Source organism: Lepidochelys kempii, chromosome 1, assembly GCF_965140285.1.
Source record: "Lepidochelys kempii isolate rLepKem1 chromosome 1, rLepKem1.hap1, whole genome shotgun sequence".
Classification (NCBI taxonomy): Eukaryota; Metazoa; Chordata; order Testudines; family Cheloniidae; genus Lepidochelys; species Lepidochelys kempii.
In genome coordinates, this window is record NC_136380.1 from 244,793,432 (window position 1) to 244,819,039 (window position 25,608).

A 25,608-nucleotide genomic window follows, 5' to 3' on the forward strand; every position below is an offset into this window, starting at 1 on the left:
CCTTTCAGTCACGTGGGGAGGGATAAGGAAAGAGAATGGGAAGGCTACTGGTCCCACTGGCAGCCAAAGGGACAATTCCATTGGGCCCCCAAAGCAGACATGCTCTACAAAATGGCTTCCACCACATGGAGTGACCTTGCACATAAAATTCTGTAGGTGGCCTGCAGAGGTGCTGCACAAGTGCACATGCAGTCCGTGTCAGCTTGGTGGGTTAAAAGTCCATGTGGCTGACAGGTGTGAACTCACCCTTCAGTTAACATAACTATAAACGTAAGCCCACAAGCGCCGATTCCGTGGGTACTCCAGGGCACCCATGGAAAAAACAAAAACAAAACAGTACTTGGCACCCACCAGCCAGAGCTGATCAGCAGCTGCTGCCGATCAGCTGCTTGGTGACTGGGGGAGGCACTTGGGGGAGGACGGAGAGCAGCGAGTGGCAGGCGGGCAAGGCCTCAGGGCACAGGTTGGAGTGAGGGCAGGGCCTTGGGGGAGGGGGCCGAGTGCAAGTGGGAAGAGGCGAGGTGAGGGCCGGGACTCAGGGAAGGGGCAGAGATGGGCTGGGGTTTCGGGGAGGGGGCAGAGTGGGGACTGAGCACCCCCAGGGAAAAATAAAACTCAGCACCTATGCTTAAGCCCCACCTAAGACAAAAGGTGTGTGTGAACCCACCCAGGAGTTTTGGGGCTGAGTATTGCTTTGTTATAGGTGTGTTCGAGTGAGTGCGTGCACACAGAAACCAAGGTGACAGACAAGAAATCAGAGGGAGAAGCAGAAGAAAACTGGCAAGAAAAGCCAAGCAGGAGCCTTTAAGTACAGTGTGACCCTGCAAAAAGCTAGAGAGAACTTTTGGGTCTGGCGTTGGCTACAGAGGCTTGGGGCTGTAAGCTAAGAAATGGTTCCTTCTGTTCTTGGCTCCTTCTTCATTCAGAGACACATAACTTTGAACACTCCTCATAAATAACCAAAACTGAACTGAAGAAATACCTGATTATCCCAAATTTCTACTTTCAAATGGAACATTCCCAAAGCCCCAAACTTCATTAGCTGCTTGGGTCAAAAGGGGCAACAATACATAGTGTACGCATCCAGACACGAAATGCCTCATCCTGCAAAGCAGGCTGTTAACAGGCCCCAAGGAGTCCTATCTGTTTCTCAGAGGCTATAAGGATGGTGTACATATAATGGAGAAATATGGGGGAGCCTGGAGATGTGGAGGACTTTTCTGAGTAAAAATAGATGAAGGGCTACATAACTGAGATATGGAAATGGTACTAGGACACTTAGGTGCTATAATATTATCTGAATGCTACTCTCCTCCACTATCCCATTCTGTTATCCAAAGGACTCACACATGATCTTACACTTAGCTGGTTACCCAGAGCAACACCCAGAGGTGCCGATCTCAGTACCCAGGACTGCAGGCTTCTTGGGAAGAGCCCAGCTACACTGATCATTCATCAAAGTGTTCTCAGCATCATTCCTCTGTCACCATAACAGTGACTATTTTTCATTCAGGACAAAGTTTGAGTCTCCAACTCACTGATTGTGGTGAAGACACTTGTGAAGCAGAAGTAATCCACAGCATTGAGCGAAAGAAGGTGATAGAGGAACTGCTCTCGTTCTTCTTCACACCGTAGGAAAGCATAACGCTTATAAAGTTTCCTGTGAGAAACAAAAATATTGCTGTCTCTTTAAAAACAGACACTAAACCAACATTAAAAGGTCTGAACCCCCAGAACACCAAACTAAGGGCTAACCTACATATATAAAAAGTATTTTGGGCCAGATGTGCCACTGGTGTAAACTGGCCGAAATCTATTGAAGTCAGTGCAGCTATGTTGATTTACACCAGCTAAACCTCTAACCCTACGTGTTTAATACCAGTAAATAAACTCCTATAAAAAGGCAGGTACTCCCAATGGTGATATGCACCAATTCCAATTTTTATACATATTGTATATACACAGTATGAAGGGTTAATAAAGGGGCGTGGGGGCAGAGGGGATTCCACCCTCTTTGCAGCTCGGACCCAGAGTTCTTCCCCTCCTATTTCAAACTAGTTCAACCACTGGCTGTAAGTTGATGTGTGTGTGAAGTCTGACATATCAGCATTTGTAAATGCACTGGGGTAATTTGTTTCCAACCAAGACCAACTGGGCTAAGGTGAGCTGAGGTCTTGGCTAAGTCTGCTAACATCAATGGATATGAACTAATGCTATTCAAAAGGTACAGGCACCCCATCTGAGCCTCTCATCCTTCAGGCTTTCCTCAGACCTTCTCTTTTGTGGAGTGGGGAGTGTGTGATGTCCTAACCTTCTTCCCACTCTGTACTCTGATTGGGGTTCTCTGCTCAGGGTCCACAAGTGGTGCTGGGTGGCTCCCCTTCAATCTTCTAGCTTTGGGAGGTATTTGGTCCTCAGCAACCCAAAAATTGACAGGGTGTTGATAGAGGGAGTCAAGAAGTAGTCTGTCCAAGACCCATGTAGGAAACACCCTTTCTCTGGTTGGTACTAGCTAGCTCCAGCCCAGACCAGCTGCAGAGGCAGATAGCTTTTTATAAGGCTTAGTTCACAGGGCAACCTTAGAACCCTAATCAGGATATTGTGATAATTAAGCTTAAGAACAATAAGTTACTCTTACTTTGCAAGTGCTTGGTTAGAGAGAAGCTGCTTTAGGTGCTGAGACAAAAGCTTCTTTTCAAGAGACAACCTTATCCATGCTCGAGCTCGACCCACATCGGTTTTTATCTCATTCATGTTCTGAATATGCCTGAAACCGGGGGGGGGGGGGGGGGGGGATGGGAAGAAGAAGAAAAAAAATCACAAAATCCTGATAATTTAAAATGGCAGCATCCAATCTGTTGCAGAATTGAATTTAAATTTGAAAATATCCCTGGAAAGTAAAACTGCTTGCAAGATATGCAAACACACATTTCCCACCCCCACCCCAAATTAGAGAAGTCTAGTAATACAGAGTTCACACAGCTGTCAAAAAATATTTTAAAAAAAGCTGTTTTTAAAATGGTCTTTGAAAGCTAGCAGAGACAGGGCCAAACCTTGTTAAAATAGTTTTAAAACCAATTAGAAAGTGTATAGAGCAGTTTTGCAAAGTCATTTAGAATGGTTTATACTGTGCATTGGCACTCTCTGTGTTGAGCAGAGGAACGCAGTTAGCACCTTGCTAGAAAAAAAAAAATTATGTTTGAACACTGGCTACCACTAATCTATAGCATAGAGATTAAGGTAATAATACACTTCAAAAAAGAAATACAGTCACGTTGGGAAACCCAGTTACACAACAGCAGCTCCCTTGACAGCATAAATGAATACGGTATGCCTCAAAAGCTACCCAACAAAGAAAATAACAGAACGCCACTAGCCATCACCTTCAGCCCCCAAATAAAACCTCTCCAATGCATCAAGGATCTACAACCTATCCTGAAGGATGACCCATCACTCTCACAGATCTTGGGAGACAGACCAGTCCTTGCTTACAGACAGCCCCCCAACCTGAAGCAAATACTCACCAGCAACCACACACCACGCAACAGAACCACTAACCCAGGAACCTATCCTTGCAACAAAGCCCGTTGCCAACTGTGTCCACATATCTATTCAGGGGACACCATCATAGGGCCGAATCACATCAGCCACACTATCAGAGGCTCGTTCACCTGCACATCTACCAATGTGATATATGCCATCATGTGCCAGCAATGCCCCTCTGCCATGTACATTGGTCAAACTGGACAGTCTCTACGTAAAAGAATAAATGGACACACATCAGACGTCAAGAATTATAACATTCAAAAACCAGTCGGAGAACACTTCAATCTCTTTGGTCAGTCGATTACAGACCTAAAAGTTGCAATTCTTGACCAAAAAAACTTCAAAACCAGACTCCAACGAGAGACTGCTGAATTGGAATTAATTTGCAAACTGGATACAATTAACTTAGGCTTGAATAGAGACTGGGAGTGGATGGGTCATTTCACAAAGTAAAATTATTTTCCCATGTTTATTTCTCCCCTTTACCCCCCACTGTTCCTCAGACATTCTTGTCAACTGCTGGAAATGGCCCACCTTGATTATCACTACAAAAGGTCTCCCCCACCGGTAATACCTCACCTTAAGTGATCACTCTCGTTACAGTGTGTATGGTAACACCCATTGTTTCATGTTCTGTGTATATAAAATCTCCCCACTGTATTTTCCACTGCATGCATCCGATGAAGTGAGCTGTAGCTCACAAAAGCTTATGCTCAAATAAATTTGTTAGTCTCTAAGGTGCCACAACGACTCCTTTTCTTTTTGCAAACACAGACTAACACAGCTGCTACTCTGACTCCTAAACTATGGTATAGTCTAAAAGCAGGTCTAGATGAATGAAAAGTGGTTAAAATGCCAGTTGCCACTGACATTCCCCATTGTAACTATCACTGGCGGTAGCAATGTTTGGATATTTAAGAAAGAGGCCTACAATAGACAAAGCCAACAGAGATTTGACGTGTTCCAGGAGCACTGATGCATGACTCGGACTTACCTACACTGTTAGGCCTACCTGTGTTAACCTTGTCAGGAGACTATTGTGTTATAACAGAGTCCTCCAACAAAAGTAGCTTTCACCAGTGCAGTTGGTATGTAAAATGCTAGTTTCCCCCCAGGTATTTACACTAATGCCCCTTCACACTTCCAGAGAAGTATAAAAAGGGCCTTGTGTAAATTATAATCAAGCCCAGTAGGTTTTCCACATGTCCATTTGGAAGAAAGCAGAGCTATTCTGAACAGGTTTTTTAAAAACTTCCCATGGTCCAACTTAGAAAGAATACTAGAGGCTGCAAATCTTACGATACATGTAGCTTTAGAATAGAAAACGACTGCCATGGCAGATAGCCTTTTTAAAAAAAAAAAACAAAACCCTACAATAATGGTTTTCAGTGCATGGAAAAAGTGGCTGCAAACTGGTTAATTTTCACTCAGTTTGCATGTTAAGTACACAGGCAATTCACAATGCTCCATCCCTTTGTGTAAGTCTCTAAGCTTCATCCACCAAGACTGAAGTGAGCTTTAACACCGGCTTTCTAACTCACGTAACACCCTTGAAGGTCCCATGTGCTCTACAAAATACTTGCAGCACAACTTCATCAGTTTTCTGAACTGCTGCTGATTACGCTGACTAGTATAGTTTCACTATTATTTTGTATTCTGCCCCTGCAGCCCCACCCCCAAATCTGCGTTGTAAGCTCTTCAGGGAAGGGACTGTGTTATGTATGTACAGTGTGTAGCATAATAGGGCTGGGGCCTACAAAGTGCTGCAACAAAAACAAACAAAAAACAACAATGCCATCTGACTGCAAAACCCAATAAGCTGAAACACTTTAAAAACATTTTTTAAGAAAATTTCCCAACATGTCATGTTATGAAATGTGAACAGTTCTAAAGAGGGACAAGACTAAGGGCCTGTCTAAACATAGAATACTGCAGAGGCTGCTTAGTGAAAACGCTACCTACACCGAGGGGAATGGCTTCTCTCATCCGCGTAGGTACTCCATCTTCCTCAAGAGGTGGTAGCTATGTTGACTGGAGGAGCTCGTCAACATACCACTGTCTATAGCTGGAGTTATACCAACCTGACTGCATTGCTCAGGATTTTCTAGCCCTGACCAATGTATTTATACCAACATAAGCTGCTAGCATAGACCAAGTCGAAATGTTTTTACTGTTTGATTAATTATAACTCCCGCCTGTCTGCAAGAGTAGACCACAGTTACATATAAGTTTTTGTCCTTTATTACCACATCCACGGCTTCCCTCTTTTAACACTCCGACTTGTATCAGTTGAGTCCCTGCCCTCTTCTGGCACTAGTAAGCACTTTGTGAAGCAAACCCCTTCTTTGGATCAGACGGACAGCTAGCAGTTAGGACTTCCAACGCAAATAACTGGGCATGTAATCAGAAGTCCTTGAGAAATAGGATGCACACATTATTCCTCCACAGCATGTTGAGGCGCACACTGCTGTTATTTAAAGTCCTTTGAGATGAGAAGATCATAGCACAGAATCTCTTTTTTAGTGCTCACTTTAAATTGCCTCTAATATGAAACACTAAATAGAATATATTCTTTTCTGAAGAGAAAATTCAAATAGATATGTCCCTAAACCTTAATTTATTCTCCTTCTGTAAATCATAGCTGTCTGGTTCTGGTACAGTGGTATAAACTGACCTCATGGGACAACAGTCAAGCAAATGACTGCATGGTGTTCATCTGTTGTAATGTGGTGTGCAATAGCTCTAGTTGAAAACCAGTCAAGAGGTAACTCTAAACATCCCACAGCCTGGTATAAATTGTAGTCCTTTTTTCCTAAAGCGGTTCAGCTACTGACAACAAAAAGAGGCTTTCCTGGTCTGGATTGAGATGCATCGGCAGTGCTTTGCGTCATGAATACTCATACATTTGGGGTGGGGGAAGGAAGGAAACTTAAGGAACTTTGAAATTGAAGTGGAGATGATACAATATAAAGACACCCAGGTAGCACTTAAAAACACAGCAAATGACTTCATTTACTGTCTTGCTGTACTCCAGTGCGTCTCACTCATGTAGTAAAGTTTGAAAGCCTGTAGGGGACAAGGAAGCTTGGAGGTTGAGGTGACTGTGCCAGGCAGTTCCTCCGAAGGGAACGTTTTCATTTGAGGTGTCAGGGACTGCTCTGACTTACTGCCAGTTCAAACCAACCTTTTGATGTTTCAGGTGACTTCAGTCAGAGTGCTGGTGTCAGAAAAGTGCAATAGCAAAGAGGATAAAAAGATGACACGATGATGGCTTTCCTGGAGGGCTGCCACCAATTTACAGATAGAAGCAAACCAAAGCGTCTTGCAGAGTGTTTCCCTGTCCATATAAAAGCAAGATGTAGTCGGGTGTTAGCTAACTGCATTTCTCTGGCAAAACAGTAGTAGCAACATGAATTACCAGGTGACTATTGAGAACACTCTCCAGTGATGAGATCACGTAGTTTAGTCAAAACAACACATTTCATCTTACCTACAGTACATAGTTAACTTGTTTCTCTACTTGTATGCAGTGTTGTTGTAGCCATATTGGTCCCAGGATATTGGAGACAAGGTGGGTGAAGTAATAACAGAAGTTGGTCCAATAGAAGACATTACCTCACTCACCTGGTCTCGTTTCACTGCAGTAATGTTAGAGGGCAGGGAATATTTACAGTACATTTGGTGCGTATGGTGCTTTACAAGCAAAAGAAAAAAAGATGTGCCTGTGTAGAGAGGGGTTTGTGTTCCAAGTTAGACAACTTGATATGCCACCTAGAAATAAGAGGACCGATAAAGGAATGGGAACGCTGAACAGGAGGTAGACTGACACCATATAAAGTAATAAGGTTACTTGTTTTTGTATCAACATGTCATGTTCACGTCTGTCACAGTATGGATGCTGACATAGGTTTGTCTAAATGTAGCTCTGTTAAGTTGGCAAACATGGAGTTCTGTTAAGTTGGCAAACATGGAAGGAGTCAATGACTACTGGAAGCAGTTGAAGCACAAGAGACTTGAAACGGAAGCCTGCGTGTTGTACAAGACTAGGCAGGTTATTTCAGGCATACGAGGCAGCATGGTGAACGCTGCACGCAGGATGTGTGTTTTCCAAATGGTGGCAGAGTTGACTAATGAAAGCATGTCCTAGCTACACTGCTTGAATCACGTGATCACTTCCTATTCCATGGGAAAAATAATTGAAGCAAAATGCCCCCTTCAACTTCTGTACCCCCATGAATATTCACACATAGATCTGGTCATACCACAAGCTAAAGTCTGGATGATAAATTGAATCTAACGTACATAACCCTCCAGCATGTTTTCCTCCCACCATAAGAGAGGTGTGAAGATGTGATTAACGGTTTAACTACACACAAAGGTTTATGGTGACATCAAAAGGATGGATCATGGTTGAAGTACTACTGAGTGTCATGTGGCATGAAGGGTTTGTCTTCACATACAGCGGTGGAGCTGCGCGGTTGTAGCACTTCAGTGAAGACGCTGCTATGCTGATGGGAGAGCTTCTCTCGTGGACACAGTTAATCCAGCTCCCCAAGAGGCAGTAGCTATGTCGACAGGAAAAGCTCTGCCATCAACATAGCTCTGTCTACACAGGGAGGTTGGTCAGTATCACTCCCATCACTCAGGTGTGGATTTTTCACACCACTGAGCGATGTAGTCATACCGATAGAGGTCTGTAGCGTAGACGTGGCCTAAATCTACTAATAGTAAATAGATTAAGCAGTGCCCTAAGTATTGCCTGTTTTGATAGTTATAAGGTTATGTAAACATCTTACAATGATTCAGCCTTGCTTTCTATCACTTTGAACAAGGTGATAGTTCTTGCGTATGTCCAATATTGTGCCCACTGCCTCCCTGACACAAAGTTGTGCTTTAAACGTAATAGGGAGACAAAGCAAAAAGCAATTTTCTACTGTATTTTGCTTTACAAAAAACCTATACACCATTCTTGCCTGATATATAGAGAATTGTCCAAGTATCTGGTAGGGATGGTCTCTAAAGAATAGGCTGCTGGATTGAGAGTCAGGAGCTGTGGTCTCTTTTCCCAGCTCTGCCGCTGCCCTGCTGTGATACCTTGGGCAAGTCTCTTCACCTCAGTTTGCTTCTCTTTACCTTTCCACCCTTTCTTTTGTCTGCTTAGACTGTAAGCTCTGCAGGGGAAGGAGTCTCTCTCTGTGTGTGTACAGCACCTAGCCCACTATAAGACCTCATCTGAGTTGGGGAGTATAGGCTGTACCACTGCCACCAGTTGATTTATAGTAAACCAAAATTAGTGTGAAAGAGTAGCTTTTGTTTCTGAAATGTTACTGAGTAGGTTAGAAGCCATTACCAATATCTTCACAGTAAATCTTCTGTTCAGTGTTTTTCTGACAATAATGGGAATCAGTATTTATGCTGGGCAATGCTGTACATATATCCCCGTTTTTAAACTGATTTTTAATAAGTTGTAAGAGCTAGTCAGATTCCCACCGTTGCTGCCAATTTCATTTGCAAAGTCCACAAACGTTCTATTTTACTTATTACAGTTTGCGTTTGTTAACATTGATATTGATTACTGAGCCTTTTTATATTTTAGCTAGGCTGTATGTTTTTCAAGTGTACAATCTATACAAATCCTTGAGCCAAACACCAGTGGCATGGATTTAAAGTTCTTTCAGTAACATAAAAGACATGTGGTAGCCACTGCTGGGCTAATTTTCAGGACTTGCTGACTGGTTGATGATTTAGAAGAGCAACTGACCTGCCAAAGATCAGTCAATCAGCAAGCCTTCCAGAAGAAAAGGGACAGTTTTAAGACCAACAGTCCAACAACTAAATTGAATGACCTTTTACTACTTCCTTCTAAGCAATGATTTGGAGAGGTGGTAATCCACCAGGAGCAGAAAGTAGGATTCCAGTAGAAATTCACAACCCAGTACCATCCTGAGATCCCTTTAAAAAAAAAAAAATGTACAAGCAGCAACTGAGTCCTCATGGCAACAAATGATAAGTCATGTTAGAACGATCTACTTTTGTTAGAAAGAACTCTCTCTTTGTCATCTTGGTTATTCATCCATTTGGTCAGAACTATCCCCTGTTAAAGTGATGACATTACTGATTACTAGGGATATAAAATTTACTTTGACTCTTGATCTCTCCAGAGAAAAAATAAATTAATCCACTGAGCAATTAAAAGTCACCAACATATGCAGTAACACAAGAGTCTCAAAAACAAACAAACAAACAAAACAAAAACACCACACAAACCAAAAAGCCCAGAGCAGCTGAACTGGTTTAGTTGTAAAAAAAGACACGTGTGCTTTGTCAATTGTACACACACACAGTTATTTAGTTTCCATCCTTGTCCCACTGACAGATGGCCACATCACAACCCTCCCCCCCCACACAAATGGCAGTAACTAGCAACTTGGTTGACAGTGTCTTCAGAGAAGCCAAAGACTGAATGAGCCATGGAGTCAACACTACTGTCTCATCTGCAGAGGGGATCTCTCTGGATCTGAAGCTATCGTTGAAGTGTTCACGGTTCACACCAAACATGTGCATGAACACAGGGTATGTAAATTCTGCATCTTTGAAAGATGATGGCTTGAGAGCCCTGGAGACTGAAGCCCTTTAGTCACAGAATAGGTACAGTGTAGACAGCAAGCATGGAAGCTACTAAGCTGTACCTCCATATGGTCTATGTCAGTGTGCCTGAACTCTGGTCTGGAGGGAGCACATTCACATTTGAGATGGTAGAAGTCTCTGTGGCCCATTCATCCACTGACCTTTCTGAACACAAAAACATTAACAAGGTTGCTAGTTAGTAGTAGTAATGGCATTATTGATGATATGAATATTTGTTCGTAGGGGAGATGATGAGACCAATTGCTATTAGATGGTAACAACTTTTGGTCACTACCAACCTGAATTGAAATTGAACTAGTGACCTAGCAGTGAAAAGTCTTAAATCTCATTACTGATCCCCGAGTCATCTAAGCCCCCAAATTACTTAACATGATTTAAGTTCCTCTGGGCCGTCAGTATATAAAACAACAGTAGTAGTAATTTTCTATCAGCTGATTAATTTTGTAATAAAACATTTGTCTTATAAATGTTATATGGTGCATCTCAAAAAACACAGCAGATATTATATAGCTTTCTGTACCCTAACCTACAGATAAATCCACATGTCAGGAATAATATTTCACTGAGAGCAACCACTAAAATATGTGCTTGCTTGATGTATGTTTTCAAGGTCCTATTACCATTTGAATAGCAATTTTTGATGAAATATCCATTTAGAAACGAATATAGCTCAGCCATTGTTGGCAGATTTTTATGTCCATCTGGATTCTAATTTTTCTGTTTTTCCTTGGCGAACTTAGGTTTTCCTGTTTCAACAAATAAAATATCGTACCAGGTATTTCCGCAACTCTACTTAAAATTAAAATACTTTTAGGTAGCAAAAAATATATCAGCAATAACCATTTCCAATACTGTGTACAAATTTTCTTTTCATGACCTTTTAGCTGAAGTAAATCAAAGCAGCGTGCAAAACTAAAGGTTTTATAAAATGTATTAAGAGGTAAACCACATGGATTGGAGTATGTGGTCCTTACATAGAAGAAGAATGATGTATTCTGCTCAACCTGAATAAATCCGAAGCATTTGTGTTAATGGGAATCTCTGTGTAATGCTCCTTATGAAAGCCATAATAAATGCTTTAAGAGTAAAATACTGTACCTCATATCATGAATAAGTGAGACTCTCAGTGTAGGTAATGTAATTCCTGTGTCAGATTTCCTTCTTTCCGGGCCAAGAGCAACTGTATAGAAAAAAAAATACATAAAATTAAAAGAATAAAAAATTACAGTAGTTTGCAGTACATTCTGTGACGTTGCACTCTATATGATTTTATAAAAATATGCTAATGAGTGAATATAAAGTAACTGGAATATGCTTCATGCAAAAGGTCTCTTGTAAGGTATCATTACAAAGCTTATAATCTACTGAGTCTGGTGGTCATCCCATTTGTATAAATGTATCACTTGTATCTGAAACTAGAAATATGAAATATAACTTTGAGGTCCTATTGTAGTTATGCAAAGTGTGGGCCATTAATGGTGGTTTGGAATCTTAATGGCTCCCATTAACCAGGACAATTGACTGTAGATTGCTCTGTTTTACTTGTAAGTCTTCCTGTATAGTGTGGGCTGGCAAGTGGATAATGAAGTGACATGTGATCATGTTACCTGAACTGAAATCCATCTTTAACCTGGTGCTTTTCCATTGAGAAGGAGGGGTGGGAACCCAGAGGGACGAAAGATGCCCACCTTATGCAAAAGATATATAAGTAGGTGGAACAGAACAAAGGGGATTTCTCATGATGGCCACCCCATAACTACCACCTGAGCTGGAACAAGGGCTGTACCAGGCGAAAGGATTGTGCCCAGACTAGGAAGGCATCCAGTCTGTGGAAGAAACTTGTTGAAATATCTCTGAGGATGAGATTTTAATCTGTATTCAGTTTTATTACTGTACTAGACTTAGACTCGTGTGTTTTTATTTTGCTTGGTAATTCACTTTGTTCTGTCTGTTACTACTTGGAACCACTTAAATCCTACTTTCTGTATTTAATAAAATCACTTTTTATTCATTAATTAACCCAGAGTATCTATTAATACCGGGGGGGGGGGGGTGGAGGGGGGAGACAAACAGCCGTGCATGTCTCTCTATCAGTGTTATAGAGGGCGAACAATTTAGGAGTTTACCCTGTATAAGCTTTATACAGGGTAAAACTGATTTATTGGGGTTTGGACCCCATTGGGAGTTGGGCATCTGAGTGTTAAAGACAGGAACACTTCTTAACTTGCTTTCAGTTAAGTCCGCAGCTTTAGGGCATGTGGTTCAGACCCTGGGTCTGTGTTGGAGCAGACTGGTGTGTCTGGCTCCACAAGACAGAGTGCTGAAGTCCCAAGCTGGCAGGGAAAGCAGGGGCAGAAGTAGTCTTGGCACATCAGTTGGCAGCCCCAAGGGGGTTTCTGTGATCCAACCCGTCACACATTCATCTACACATCTGTAGAAGAAATCATACAACACTGAGAACTACAACAGTTACATGCAGTTTCAGGAATACTGCCAGGCAAAGTGTTTTTCAGTTTGTCTGCCTCCACATTAATACATAATCTAGGTCCCTTTTTCCTTTAGCTAATTCAGGGCTAAACTTGGAGACTTCAGATGATTCATCAAATGCATCCTTCTTTGCATATGAAATACATAGAAGTAAATCTGTTCCATAAGGCCTTCACACTTGATAAAACTATTTTTACTGAAATCTCAATCTGAAACCCATTTGATAAATTTAGAGGAAGTAAAACTAGCATATTAGATATTGAGACTGTCAAGCATTTCTGCACTCTAGTATTATAATCTGACTTTGCCATTACATATTTTGCACTCTGGAATTTATGCTTGCCAGTCAGATTACTTAGTGGCTGTCCATTAGTCATAGACAGTGGCATGCGGTGACATTATTAATGAGACATGCAACTACATCTTAGATTACAGATATAAACTTCCCACCCTGATGAAGGGTTTGAGCCGCTAGCTCTGGTCTACCATGGACAACTCAGTTCTACACTTGCATGCCTTTTTTCAGTTCTTCATACAGAAATGCACTTAGTTAATTCACCTTAAGAACTCAACAAATGTTTCCATATAGCTATAATCTAATAGATCTTAGCCACATGTGTGTAATTTTAGTAGATACATGGTATGAGAATGCAAACCTCAAAGAGCTATGCTAATCATCTATGGCACACATAAATTAATCATCTGCCAGAAATGTACAAAGATATAATGTCTCATTAATGATCACTGAATCACTCACTCATGCAAAAGAGAAGTTTCCCTCTTCGCTTACATAAAGTTTTAAGGGGACTTGCCATTATGTATTCAATTCTACACTTACATGCCTTTTTAGTGACATTCCACAAAACAGTGTCCTCCATGCAGCATGATCTTGCGCACACAGTGTGTGCAAGGTCACACTGTGCAGAAGATGCTATTTTGTTCTACAAAATGGTATCCCCATGCAAGTTCTAGGGCCAAATGGAATCATCTCAGGGGCCACCAGTTGGACCACATTTTAATTCTGGGGCTTGCAATGCAGGATGACATGTCCCTGGTCACTGATGCTTATTACAAAGCTGTCATGACTCAAAACATCAGTTTATCCATAGATATATACTTGGGGCCTGATCCCGTGAGATGCTGAGTTCTCTCAAATCCTACTATTGGGATTTCAGCAAGAACTCTGAATGAGGGCATTGAGAAAGTGCTGAATCCTTTCCAAAACGCTCTCCTTGATTAGCCAATTGCTGAGAGAGAGGAAAGATTCACACACACTCATTTGGTGTAAGTATGCCATTATGACTGCACTGAATTTTGTGAAATACCTTATGTCTGTCCAAGACACAATCCTCAATTAACTCCTGACATAAACACTGCTATCAGCATAAACTGGAAATACCCAGGGACATCTGATATATTAAAAAAACAAAATCGGAGGCAAATCAGGAAGACCATCTAATTCAGCTGAAAGTCTTACAGAAACAATGCTGAGCAACAGCTGCAGTGCAGGGGAGTTCACTGCCATACCAAAAGAATCATGCATTACTTTACATTAAAGTAGTTTAATGGTTTTAGAATGCCAAACCAAAGGGAATTCCCACTAGGCATGAACTTAGAGCCTGGGCCAATGAGCGAGGATCAGTTCTATGTAACTACTGAATGCAGTGTTCACTTCACTCCCTCCAAGCTTGAGATTGCTTGTATAGGCCACATGCCATGGAATTCAAACCTTGCTGTCTGAAGAATAATGATCTAGATTAATAAGCATGAATACCAAATTTATAAAAAATAATTCCATTACACATGAGAGCCCAGATTAATGTTCCTGTTTATATGCCCTGATATACCTAGATCTCAGAAGTGATGCACAAAATTCCCTCTTCCTAAGACTAACTTACATTTCTGGAAATAGTCTACAAAATCTGTCTCCTATCCGTTAAAAGCTCAGTCATACACTTGGTATGTTCTTGGCCAATAAGTTTCATCACAGCCTGATGATCCTAGAAGAGCAAAGTCTGTCCTTTGTGTATCCTGAATACACTCAATCTTCAAGTGAGGATGGGTAACCAGCAGGTTATTGATGCAAGGAAAGCATCTTGAATGTTTGCACTGAAGTTTCAACAGCTTAAATCTTTTTTTGTACAAATCCATTAAAGACTTCTAAATATTTTATAGAAGATAACAATAAAAATTTGTACATCTGTTTATTTGAGGAATGCTATAAAAGACAGACCATTCTCACTGATGGAAGATTTGCAGCCTCAAGTTGGGCCTCATGTCTTCAATAAATCCAACTGGACGCAACTGAAGTCTGGCACACTGTAATATTGTCTAGTATTTACAAAATGCTCCTTATTGTCAGAAATGGTCTAGGTATACTTGGTCCTGCCTCAGAGGAAGGGGCTGCACTTGACCTCTTGAGGTGCCTTTCAGCCCTACATTTCTGTAAACCACTTCAGAAAACATACCGACTTTTCATACCTTAGTTGCAGCTTAGTCAGAGTTTAAATGGAAGAAACTAAGCAAAATGACACATGCCATCGTTTTCCTGAAGATGGTAATAGTTATGGCATCATTTGATGCAAATAAGCCATCTGTTTAGTCTAGAGATCAAATATTTGAAAGAACTCAAATTACAAGTGTGATGTCAGTATCACGGACATTGAAAATACAAAATAAAATCCACCACAAAGTTCTGCAGCCTTAGGCCAACCAGAACCAAGATTGCTTACTGCTGAATCTTAGAGACCATATATGGAAAGCAAACTCCTGAATACTCACCTGGGGACTCTGTCATATGTTCTTGCTTCTCTTCCCTTTCCTGGTACTGAAGCAAATGGGACCACAAAGCAGATTTCCCCTGAAAATAGAACATATAGGAGAAGTTTAAAATAAATGAGAAAGGAGCCAAATTAAAAAGCTAGATACTGGATTAGAGCCTGGTGATTTAGTGAATCCAGAACGTAACTTTGGGTTCTTGCTTCAATTCTTTGTTCTTGAGCAAAGAAACCAACCGAACAGGAAAGGACCACCTCACAGAACAAGTAATTTCCTGTGATCATGAAGCTTTCTCTGTATCCATTGTTTTTCTCCTCAGTGTTCCCTCCCCAGTCCTTCACTGCTCGAGGATGGAAAAAACTATTTTATTATTACAATTTGTGGAAAGGCGTCTCTTGAAAGCCTCACAAAAAGTTTAGGAAATGAATAGCTGCGCCTTGAAGCATTTAGATACCCTCAGGTCTATTGAGAAATGATATAGCTAAGTAGTAGTTTAAAGGGATGGATTATAGGAAATACTTTTAATATGTGCAAAATGGTATTGTGTACATGTGCTTTTTCCTGACCAAGTTTCAAGTTACCAACCTGTTTGACTTGTAGACCATGGCTCCAAATCCTTTCCAACAGGTCACAAAGACTAGCAATCAATGTATTTTCCTCCAGTCCTGTTATGTTGGCCTCTCCATGTCCCAGCTCTACTGCTTCATGGCCCATCTTCTCTACCAACATACGTTTAGTCTATAAAACAGCAAGATTTACAGAGTATATATCCAGCAAGCTGTGAAATATACAGATTAGTAAACTTTCAGGAGTGCATCTACTGGCTTAAAATCATCCAGTATCCCTTGAATTCTGGCCACGGAAACATCAATTCTGATTACAAAATGTCTATAGTCAAAATAATATTAATTTTAGATAAGTTTCTATATAATGTATAACATAAGGAATTTGATACTGCATAAACTACGACTGATGCAATTATACTTAGACATCAACAAATTGTGTTTCTTCAGCTACACAGGAGGGCTTTTCTATTGTTCATGGAAGAGGTGCTCTATACTGGAAACAAGGACTTCATGGGTAGCATACACAATGGTCACTACACTCTGTGGACTGCTCCTTTTTGGTAGAGGCTCCCAAAACCTTGTCAGTGTGTGAACATTTTAATAGAGTTTATATGAACACCTTCTTTCCAATTTGCAATCACGCATACCACCTCTTCTCCCCCATTCCCAATGCCATAAAATCTCTACAACATGCCTGGAAAAGAAATGTATTTCTTTTAATGCAATTTAGTAGCTGGACATACCAAGGGAGAGGGTCCTCTGCCCGGTAACTATCTCTGGCATACCAGCAGGGCCGGATTTAAGGTTATGAGGGGCCTAAGCCTAATGGGAGGGAAGGGCCTAAGTATGAATTATATATTGCGAAAAAATAAAATGTCAAACATTTATCTACGTACGTATTTACATATTATTTATTTATGTAAAATTAACAAGTTTGAAGAATTGAGTGGGAGTAGAACAAACAGATACTTTTGAGTAAGAGGTACCAAGAGGGATGCTACCCTGTCCTTCTCTTAGCCATCCTAGGTAGTAGAGTGCTCATCTGAAGAAGGATGAACACTGAAACATTCCCCATCCTACTCACCTCTTTCAACCTTGTGCTTCTACCCTCAGCTCTCCAAATGGCACAGTGCAAAGCCAAGCCCTGTAGGTGTTTCCCCCAAACTATGGCCTCTACACCATATAGCCTGTCTCACTCTGTCTGCAATCTGGGAGGCAGCCAGCTTTTATTATATAAAAGAAAATCACTCAGGTGTAAAACCCACTGTAGTAGAGGAAGCAATAGTGGGAAAATTACATTGGGTGGCATTGTATTTTAGGCTGCCTTGCTCTGAAAGCTGCCTCCCAGTGTTGCACTGGCTGAGGACAATGAATTACTGTTTTCACAGTGAACCCAAATATTATTTGTGGGATGATACCCAGTTTGTGTAGTTAATCTCCACAGATTCACCATATCAGGCCATTCTGTCACCAAGCTCTTCCACAATTAGAATCATAGGACTGGAATGGACCTCAAGAAGCCATCTAGTCTGGTTCCCTGCACTCATGGCAGGACTAAGTATTGTCTATTGTGACAAAGCTCTGTCCTTGCCTCCGTGGGTCCCGTGTTTCCTGGTGGATTTTGCGAGCCTCAGAGGCTCACTGTGACCCTCCACGTAACCCTTCTTTCTCTAGAGACAAGGGTCACAGTCTACTGAGCCATTTTCATCATAAGCCAGCAAGGGAGGTGAGGAGAAGTTATCCTTCCTTGCACAGTCTCTGTGGTCTCCCAGTCTCAGCAATTAATCAGGGGGCAAAGGTGGGGGCCCGGGCCCACCCTCTACTCCCGGCTCCAGCCCAGGGACCCAAATAGTATCAGCTATGGTAGCTGATCTTTTAGAAACATGACATGTACAATTCCCTGGGCTACGTCCCCCACAACAGCCCTTACTCCACTTCACCCTTACCTCAGGGCCTCCTTCCGTGTGCCTGATATGGTGTGTACTACTCAGCCTCTCCAACAGCACAACTTCCTCCCACAGCTCCTGACATGCACACCCACCTGACTGACTGGGAGGCTTTTAACTAGTTTCAGCCAGCCCCTGATTGGCTTCAGGTGTCCCAATCAACCAAGCATTCTCCCTGCATTCTGGAAAGTTCTTAACTGGCCCCAGGTGTCTTAATTGACCTGGAGCAGCTGCCGTTTCACTTATCCTGGTACCAGGGATTTGTTTATCCTGGAGCTAATATATCTATCTCCCACTACTTTTCTATAGCCATCTGGCCTTGCCCCATCACACTATTCGAGAATTTGTGATGAGCGCTCTGACATGAGCATTTTTAAAACATGAATTCTCTGTACACCAGGCCCCCACAGTTTGTTTGTGTTTGTTTTAAGCTGTCCGTAAGAAAAAGGTAACAGCTAGAAGTGACACAAATCGTTAGATGGTTGCCCAGTCACAATATTTAGCACTTCTGTACTATGTTAGCTCTTCAAAATCACTAGACAAACATTAAACAAACTTAATTTAAAGACTTTCACCTTTTGAATGACTAGGAGTTGACAAAACTGAGCTATTCCTTCGTGTTCTCTGTCCTTCTGAACAAAAAGACTTCATTGAAAATCAGCATCTTAAAAGAACCATTAAGGATCTTTCAAAAGAACCATCCAACCAAGGCTGCTGTAGTGACACCCTGATTACATCAGGTCTGGGTGTTTAAGGCTGGTGTAGAATGAAGGGAGAACTTCCTGTTTCATTTGCATGTGTAAATGAAGCAGACCTTGCTTATTTTTTTTCCCCTTAAAGTGCTCAGAGTTTAGGGGAGGAAAGTTAATGAGATTCTGCTTATACCAGATGTGAAAAAGCAGAAGGGACCAAAATCTATTCTTGTGCAAAAATCTGTTTTCCCTGAAGTCAACAAGGCTACACAGGTGTAACTGTCAGCAGGAATTGGCCTGTGTTCTCATTCCCCTCTCAAATCACACATATTCCATGCTCACCCAACATTTTCCACTTGGGAGAGAAGTTAGTTTGAGTTGGGGCAGAAAAATTAGGATTAACTTCAGGTTTATTTAGCTTTAAGTTTTTGGAATGAAACTCAAAAGAAATCAAATGTGAGGTACTTTTATGATGGATTGAAGTGCTAGGTAACCAGCAAATGGACAGAACCCACCTTTAGCCTAATCAGCCAGTCTTTCTATCACATCCTGCTAAGAAGTGGATTTAAAATCCTTGAAGAGGGGAGGGAGAAACCTACAACATTGTGTGTTGAGCTTCCTCCAGTGCTTTTGCCACCCCTTAAAAGTACGAAGATGTGTTGGTCTATGGAACTAGGCCAGAGTTGGACAAACTTTTTGGCCTGAGCGCCACATTGGGGTTCCAAAACTGTATGGAGGGCCGGGTAGGGAAGGCTGTGCCTCCCAAAACAGCCTGGCCCCTGTCCCCTATCAGCCCCCTCCCACTTCCCACCCCGGACTGCCTCCCTCAGAGCCCCCGATCCATCTACCCCACCCCCGCTCCTTGTCTCCTGACTGTCCCCTCCTGGGACCGCCTGCCCCTAACCACCCCCCCAGGACCCCACCCCCTATCCAACCCTTCCTGCTCCCTGTCCCCTGACCCCATCCACACACCCACCCCCTGACAGGCCCCCCAGGACTCCCATGCCTATCCAACTGCCCTGCTCCCTATCCCCGACTGCCCCCTAGGACTCCATGCCCCTTATCCAACGCCCCTGCTCCTCACCCCCTTACCATGCCACTCAGAGCACGAGGACTGGCAGCCACGATGCCTGGCTGGAGCCATGATGCCTGGGTAGAGCCACATCACCTCCCAGTCTAGAGCACCAGGGCAGGCCAGCACCTCTCGCAGCACCTCCCCGGCAGGAGTTCACAGCCCCGCCACCCAGAACGCTGGTGGCAAGGCAAGCAGAAGCTGCAGGGGAGGGGAAACAGCAGGGGAGGGGCCGGGGGCTGGCCTCCCCAGCCAGGAGCTCAAGGGCCAGGCCTGATATGGCCCGCAGGCTGTAGTTTGCCCACCTCTGTACTAGGCTGAGCATAAGGTATAGGCAGCCAAGTTCTTTCATCTCAGTACAAAAAATACATCACAGAAAAAAATTGGATTTCTTTGATTTTATTACAGTTCAATACAATATTGAACATAGTGCATCATAAATCTGAAGCCCCTTGATGGGGGGTACTGTAAAAGTTAAAGTACTGGTAAGCAGAATGGGATGTTTTGTTTTTCCTACAAATGTGTGGGAATTGGTTCCTTATACATGGGAGGGCAATAATTTTGGCTGGAGCTGGATAGATTGTGTGCAGGCTCTGTGCAAACTTCCCATCCTACCCCTCTGGTACTGCCTCTTGCCCCCGGCACACCTTTGCCCTCCCTGCCCACACACAGGCACTCACCAGTTGTCCAGAGATGGGACCCAGCACACACAGAAGATGACTGTGATGGGCACTAGGACCCAGCGTCCTGGAGCTGCTTGCCAGCCTCAGCCGAGGAGAGGGACAGAGGGAGCTTCTTCCCTCCCTGACAGCTAAGCAGAACTCCAAAGAAATCCGGGGTGGGTGAAACTGGCGGGTGGGGGGCAATGCCTGCTGAAACTACACCCACGGCTGGCACGGGTTCCCGTGGTAACCGGATTTTTAGTGTCCGGTCACCAGGGTTAACTGGATACCTGACAGTATGTTCCTGCAGCGTGGGGAGACTCAGACGGGTCTGCTGCTTCCAGCTGGCTGGGAGCTGAGTTCCTGCCGAGCCACAGGGAACTGCTTTGCCTTTCCTGCTGGCAGGAGCGCTCCAGCAGGAGTACGTGAGCAAGCTTGCTCCCCTTCACCCAGCCCCTGCTGTGGCCCCTTCCTGACCAGTAGGGCCTAAAAATAGGAGGGCCTAAGGCTATAGCCTTAGTAGCCTATGGGTTAATCTGGCCCTGCATACCAGGGGACCAACTGAGGGTCTGATTCTGTGAGGTCTCAAAGCAGAGAACTACCAGTGAAAGCAATGGGAGTTTGGTTGTTATGGATCTTTCCTGCAACTCCTCCTCAAAGAGGTTTTCATTCTGCTTATAGAAGGGTGGAAAACATACATGGTTTTTTTTAAAAAACACTTACCTTCATGCGACATTCTTTCAGTAACCCTTCCACGAATTTCCAGTTTGTCTGAGCAATTACAGCTGGAGAAAGATCAGAGAGTTTGGGTTGCCTTAAATTTTTCCCCAAACTCCTTGCCTCTTGCATGTATTTCTAAAAGAAACAGAATTAGCATTAGTCTGACACGACAGATTCCCTGACTTCCTTAACTGTTGACAGCTAAGCACGGATATAAAAAGGACTCAGCATGTAAATCTATGCACTGTAGTGATTTATCTGAAGCTTTACGTATAGGAGTGGAGAAGTGTAACACTCCACAGGCCAACAGAGGGGTGGGGGTGGGGGAGAGAGGGGAATAAATAAATAAAAACATACATACTCACTCACTCCAGTGTGGTATGTGCAATCAAAACGTCAAACAGAACTAGCCCGTGGATTGTGTTATTAGCTAGTATTACAGCTACTACAGAGTTATTATAGAGTTACAGCTACTACAGAGTTAGCCAAAGTGATAGTTTCAGTCAGCATAAAAGTCTAAACCTGCATTAAACATTTCTTTCCATTGTTATTTGATTTTCACGAGTAAAAGGGATGAAAAAGCCCACTGAATAATCTAAAGAAGTTAGCATGAAGTTGAATGAAAAATACTTTTGAAAGAACTAGAAAAACAAGTGTGTGGAAAGGGGAAGGAAGCTGGACTCATTGATTTCAAAGAATTTTGGCTTAGGAAAAAAAAGATGTGGGACAAGCTGGCTCTTGTCCTTACTGACAAGCTTTCTTAATCACTGGGGAGTTTATTAATTCTTAGACTTGTTTTAAACAAAACTCCATTTTTGGACTCATTTTGGAAAATGGCATTAATGCAAGGTAGACAGACAAACAGTGTAAAGCCAAGGTTTTAAAAACATGAGTGCCTAAAGTTCATTTAAATCTGTGGTCTGATATTCAGAAGTGCTGAACACTTATTCACACTAGAGAGCACGCTATGTGCTTAGCATTTCTAAAAGTCAGACCACAGATGTAGGTGCTTAAATGTGGAGTTAGAAGCCTAACTTTAGGCACCCATTTTTTAAATAAAATGTTGTTAAACTCAGCAGACAAGTACTTAAAAATAGGTCTGATGATTACAAGTTTGATACTCTATTGGAATGCTGTTGAATAAAACAATTTAAAAGTATGATGCTCATATCCCCATATTGTAATGAACTGTCTCCTGCTATGGGTAGGTGTTGTCTCAAGATTCAAGAATTTCCCACTTGTTTTCATCCACTTAATTCTGTCTGCACTTAAGGCCCCACAGAAAGACTGGATGGTACTTCCTTCAGAGATATATAGTGTTGCTGTTTAATTGGGCTGCAGGGCTTACTTAGAGCTAGACAATGCACAGGGACTGTTTCTGCAGCACTTTCAGACCTTCCCTGTCTGGAGAGGAGATAATTTTAAATTAGTTTAATGAAAACAAATTCCAAAATTTGTGTTGCTGTGAGTTGACCAAAATTGCTTGAGCATGAAAAAAAAATGTTGGAAGATCATGGCAGAATGCAAAATTTGGACAAGTTAACTCACAGCCTGTTCAATAGATCTGAGCTATTACGCACATACGCCTGGTTATCATCATCTCTAATTGAACCCAAAACATTGTTATGCATAAATAAGATGAGAAAGGAATAAAAACATTAAAAAGTTGTTTTAGGCAATAACGAAATGAAAGTATTCTGTTCAACATCTGGCAGCCTCACAATAGTAGTTTCATCTAATTTGTGCCAAAATAATAAACATTATGAGAACAGTGAAAGGGGAATAACTAAACAGGGATAGATATAAAACTTCTCTTTAAAGGGAAAAGGATAAAGAAAATAAATCAAAGTGCGGTCATAGTCTGAAGAGTGAAAAAATTTAGACAACTGAGCTCTACTCCTTAGCATGTCGTCAAATCATAATGTATTACATACCGACAAACATTTTTAATCCTGCTAACTCTGTTGGTCCTGCAAGTTCTACAGAAGAGCAAGTCTGCTACAGAAAGAGCAAGCTGGATTCTATTCTGCCTGTGCATCAGTATCAGCCAACTACCATCACTACTTAAGCTTTCACTGCCGAATCTTTACTTGTGGCCTAATATCACAACACAGAAGGACACAGCTTGAACTTGAGATCCTAAGCCATGAAAAAACAACTTTAGGAGCATAAACTTAGTCAGAGGCTTAAAATGAAATCCCATGACTTCATTTTCAGTGTTACTTTTCTGACTGTAACCACACTTCAGTAACTGCAGGGGTGTGCGTATGTGCTACAAAAAGGAGAGATTGAAGTGATGTTGAAGAGTGATTCCTTATTCTAGTAAGACCACTCAAAGCAGCTTTCAGCAAAAAAACCAAAACAAAACAACAAAAAAAAACATACCAGGCAGCATTCAGAGAAAGATTTTTTAGGAGGTCGTGCAGGAGGGGGTGGCCCCTGATCCCACTCCCAGAATGCCATTGAGTTCTGATGAATCAAAAGCTCCTCCGATGGCTAAGAGGAGCCAGATATACCAATGGCAGAAAAGCCCGAAGGAAAGAGAGGAGACAAAGCAAAACAAGCATGCATATGATCCACAACAACAAAAAAGAAAGAAAAAATTAAATACTTGATGAAGCACTGAAAGGGTTATGCTGAGATATATACAATGCAATGTTTAAAGCTATATTTACAAAGTCACATTAACAAAAATAGCAACAAACTTTTATAAAGGCTGTTTTGCTTTGTTTCAATGAAACTGAATTTTAAAGTTGCGACTGAAGAATTCAATTTTACTTAATATTTTAATTTCAAAGAGCAACCCTGGTAAAGCTTATTCAGTAAGGCCAATGGCAAAACAGTATAAAGGCTTGGTGGATTTTTGTTTGTTTTTCTAATGATAAAAATAGCACAAGAAATACAGTCACAGTGAAAAATGTGGCAGAAAATGTTTTTTTAAACAATCAAAAGGAGAAACTGAAGAGACAGGAAAAAGCACACAAGTAATTGAGGTTTACAAGATGTGTGGAAGTTTCCAAGCTTTGGATACAAGTTAAAACAAAAAACAAAAAAACCCCAAATAAATCCACACCAAATACTTCCCTTTTAAATGGGCTAACTAGTAAAAGTTTCTAATCTAGGCAACACAAAAGAGAACGCTTACAATAAATCCTCCTCCTTTTTGTCGCCAAGTGGTCAGTGTTTATCATAACATATCTGAAAAACTCAAATAATTTTTACTGGCCCAAATCTGACAACTCCATCCACACAAATGGGTCTGCCTGAATAAGTATAGTTGTAGGATTGGGGTCTATATTAGCAAAAGTCTGTTTTATTACGATGCAGAGCCTCAGAGTTTAGTATTTTAAAACTTTGATTTGTTATAAGATGGAAAAATTGGTGTAAAATATTAAGTCTGACTTTCATTTGCATTTTGCAGTATAGGTATTTACGAATTTTCAGCTACGGTAGTAGTTTAAACAATCTACACTAATACACTGCTTTACAGTTCAATTTAGAAAATACAAAATCTCTACAGTGCATGGACACAATTTTGAACATCTTAAAATTACATACTAGATGTATAAATTATATGTACATCATGTAATGGTCACAAAGATGAATGAAAACCTTATGGCACAAACATTGCAGAAGGCAGCAAAATACACTTTGGTTAAGTCTATGTTCTTTGACTTAAGCCCCCTGGTGCCTGCAGATATCACCTACCTCTCTTAAATCATTGTCCAGTCCAATATGTTCTGAATGTTGTCTAAGGCGATCTTTCCTGCGCTGTGTTGTGGCACTTCGACTGACCCACCGACTGAAATTATGTAATAAGAGAAATCAGAAGAGAAAGCTTTTGTCAGTCGCTGCAGTAAGCGTGAAGAAATTATGCATTTCTAAGCAGCACATGTGCATAAAAATTTGTAAATTACAACATGTATCAGTGTTGATGAATTTCTGACAACCCTAAAGGTAAGGCTTCATGGCAGATGGGGAACCAGCAAAGCCCCCAAAAAAAGGATGCTTGCGGGGTCTCACGTAATACAGCACAAGTTACTAGTGACTGGCTGATGATTGTGTACAGAGTAGTGTATATAAAATCAGAGCACGCGGAAATAGTATTTATTTACCTTAACCAAAAATGTGTGTTTTTTGAAGTTTTTGAACATTCAATTTGTATTCCACTCCTTTGTAATTAACTTGTTTGCCAACAATGGCATTCAACATTGGTTTAATTTCATACTACCTGTCCTTGTGCATGTTTTTAACAACCTTTCTATGCCAAGTTGAATGAAAATGCTGTGTAATGTTGTATACAGGACACATAGCACAGTACACCAGGAAAATTACATTAGGGCAGACTGAATTTAAGGTTTACAGTTTTTGGGGGGTGGGTGGGTGGAGGGGGGAGAACATTCTACAACACATCTCATTGAGTTGGATTTGGTGTAGTTTTGCTGGTTTATTTATTTTAAAACAACCAACCAGGAATATAAGTAGCATCAT

General features: G+C 41.7%; 1 protein-coding gene across 4 annotated transcripts in view; it reads right to left on the bottom strand.

The window, feature by feature from the left end:
• DENND5B (DENN domain containing 5B) overlaps positions 1 to 25,608 on the bottom strand; it is a 167,768-nt gene that overhangs the window by 22,482 nt on the left and 119,678 nt on the right. For 2 of the 4 annotated variants that reach the window (XM_073321423.2, XM_073321415.2), the window contains 7 exons: positions 24,826 to 24,919; positions 21,121 to 21,252; positions 16,045 to 16,197; positions 15,463 to 15,541; positions 11,293 to 11,374; positions 2,639 to 2,767; positions 1,539 to 1,660 (listed from right to left, as the gene is read on the bottom strand). In XM_073321423.2, the coding sequence (XP_073177524.1) occupies positions 1,539 to 1,660; positions 2,639 to 2,767; positions 11,293 to 11,374; positions 15,463 to 15,541; positions 16,045 to 16,197; positions 21,121 to 21,252; positions 24,826 to 24,919 (791 nt within the window). Of the gene's footprint in view, positions 1 to 1,538; positions 1,661 to 2,638; positions 2,768 to 9,414; positions 10,339 to 11,292; positions 11,375 to 15,462; positions 15,542 to 16,044; positions 16,198 to 21,120; positions 21,253 to 24,825; positions 24,920 to 25,608 lie in introns of those variants that run through there. The other 2 variants (XM_073321433.2, XM_073321442.2) reach the window with 2 other exon arrangements.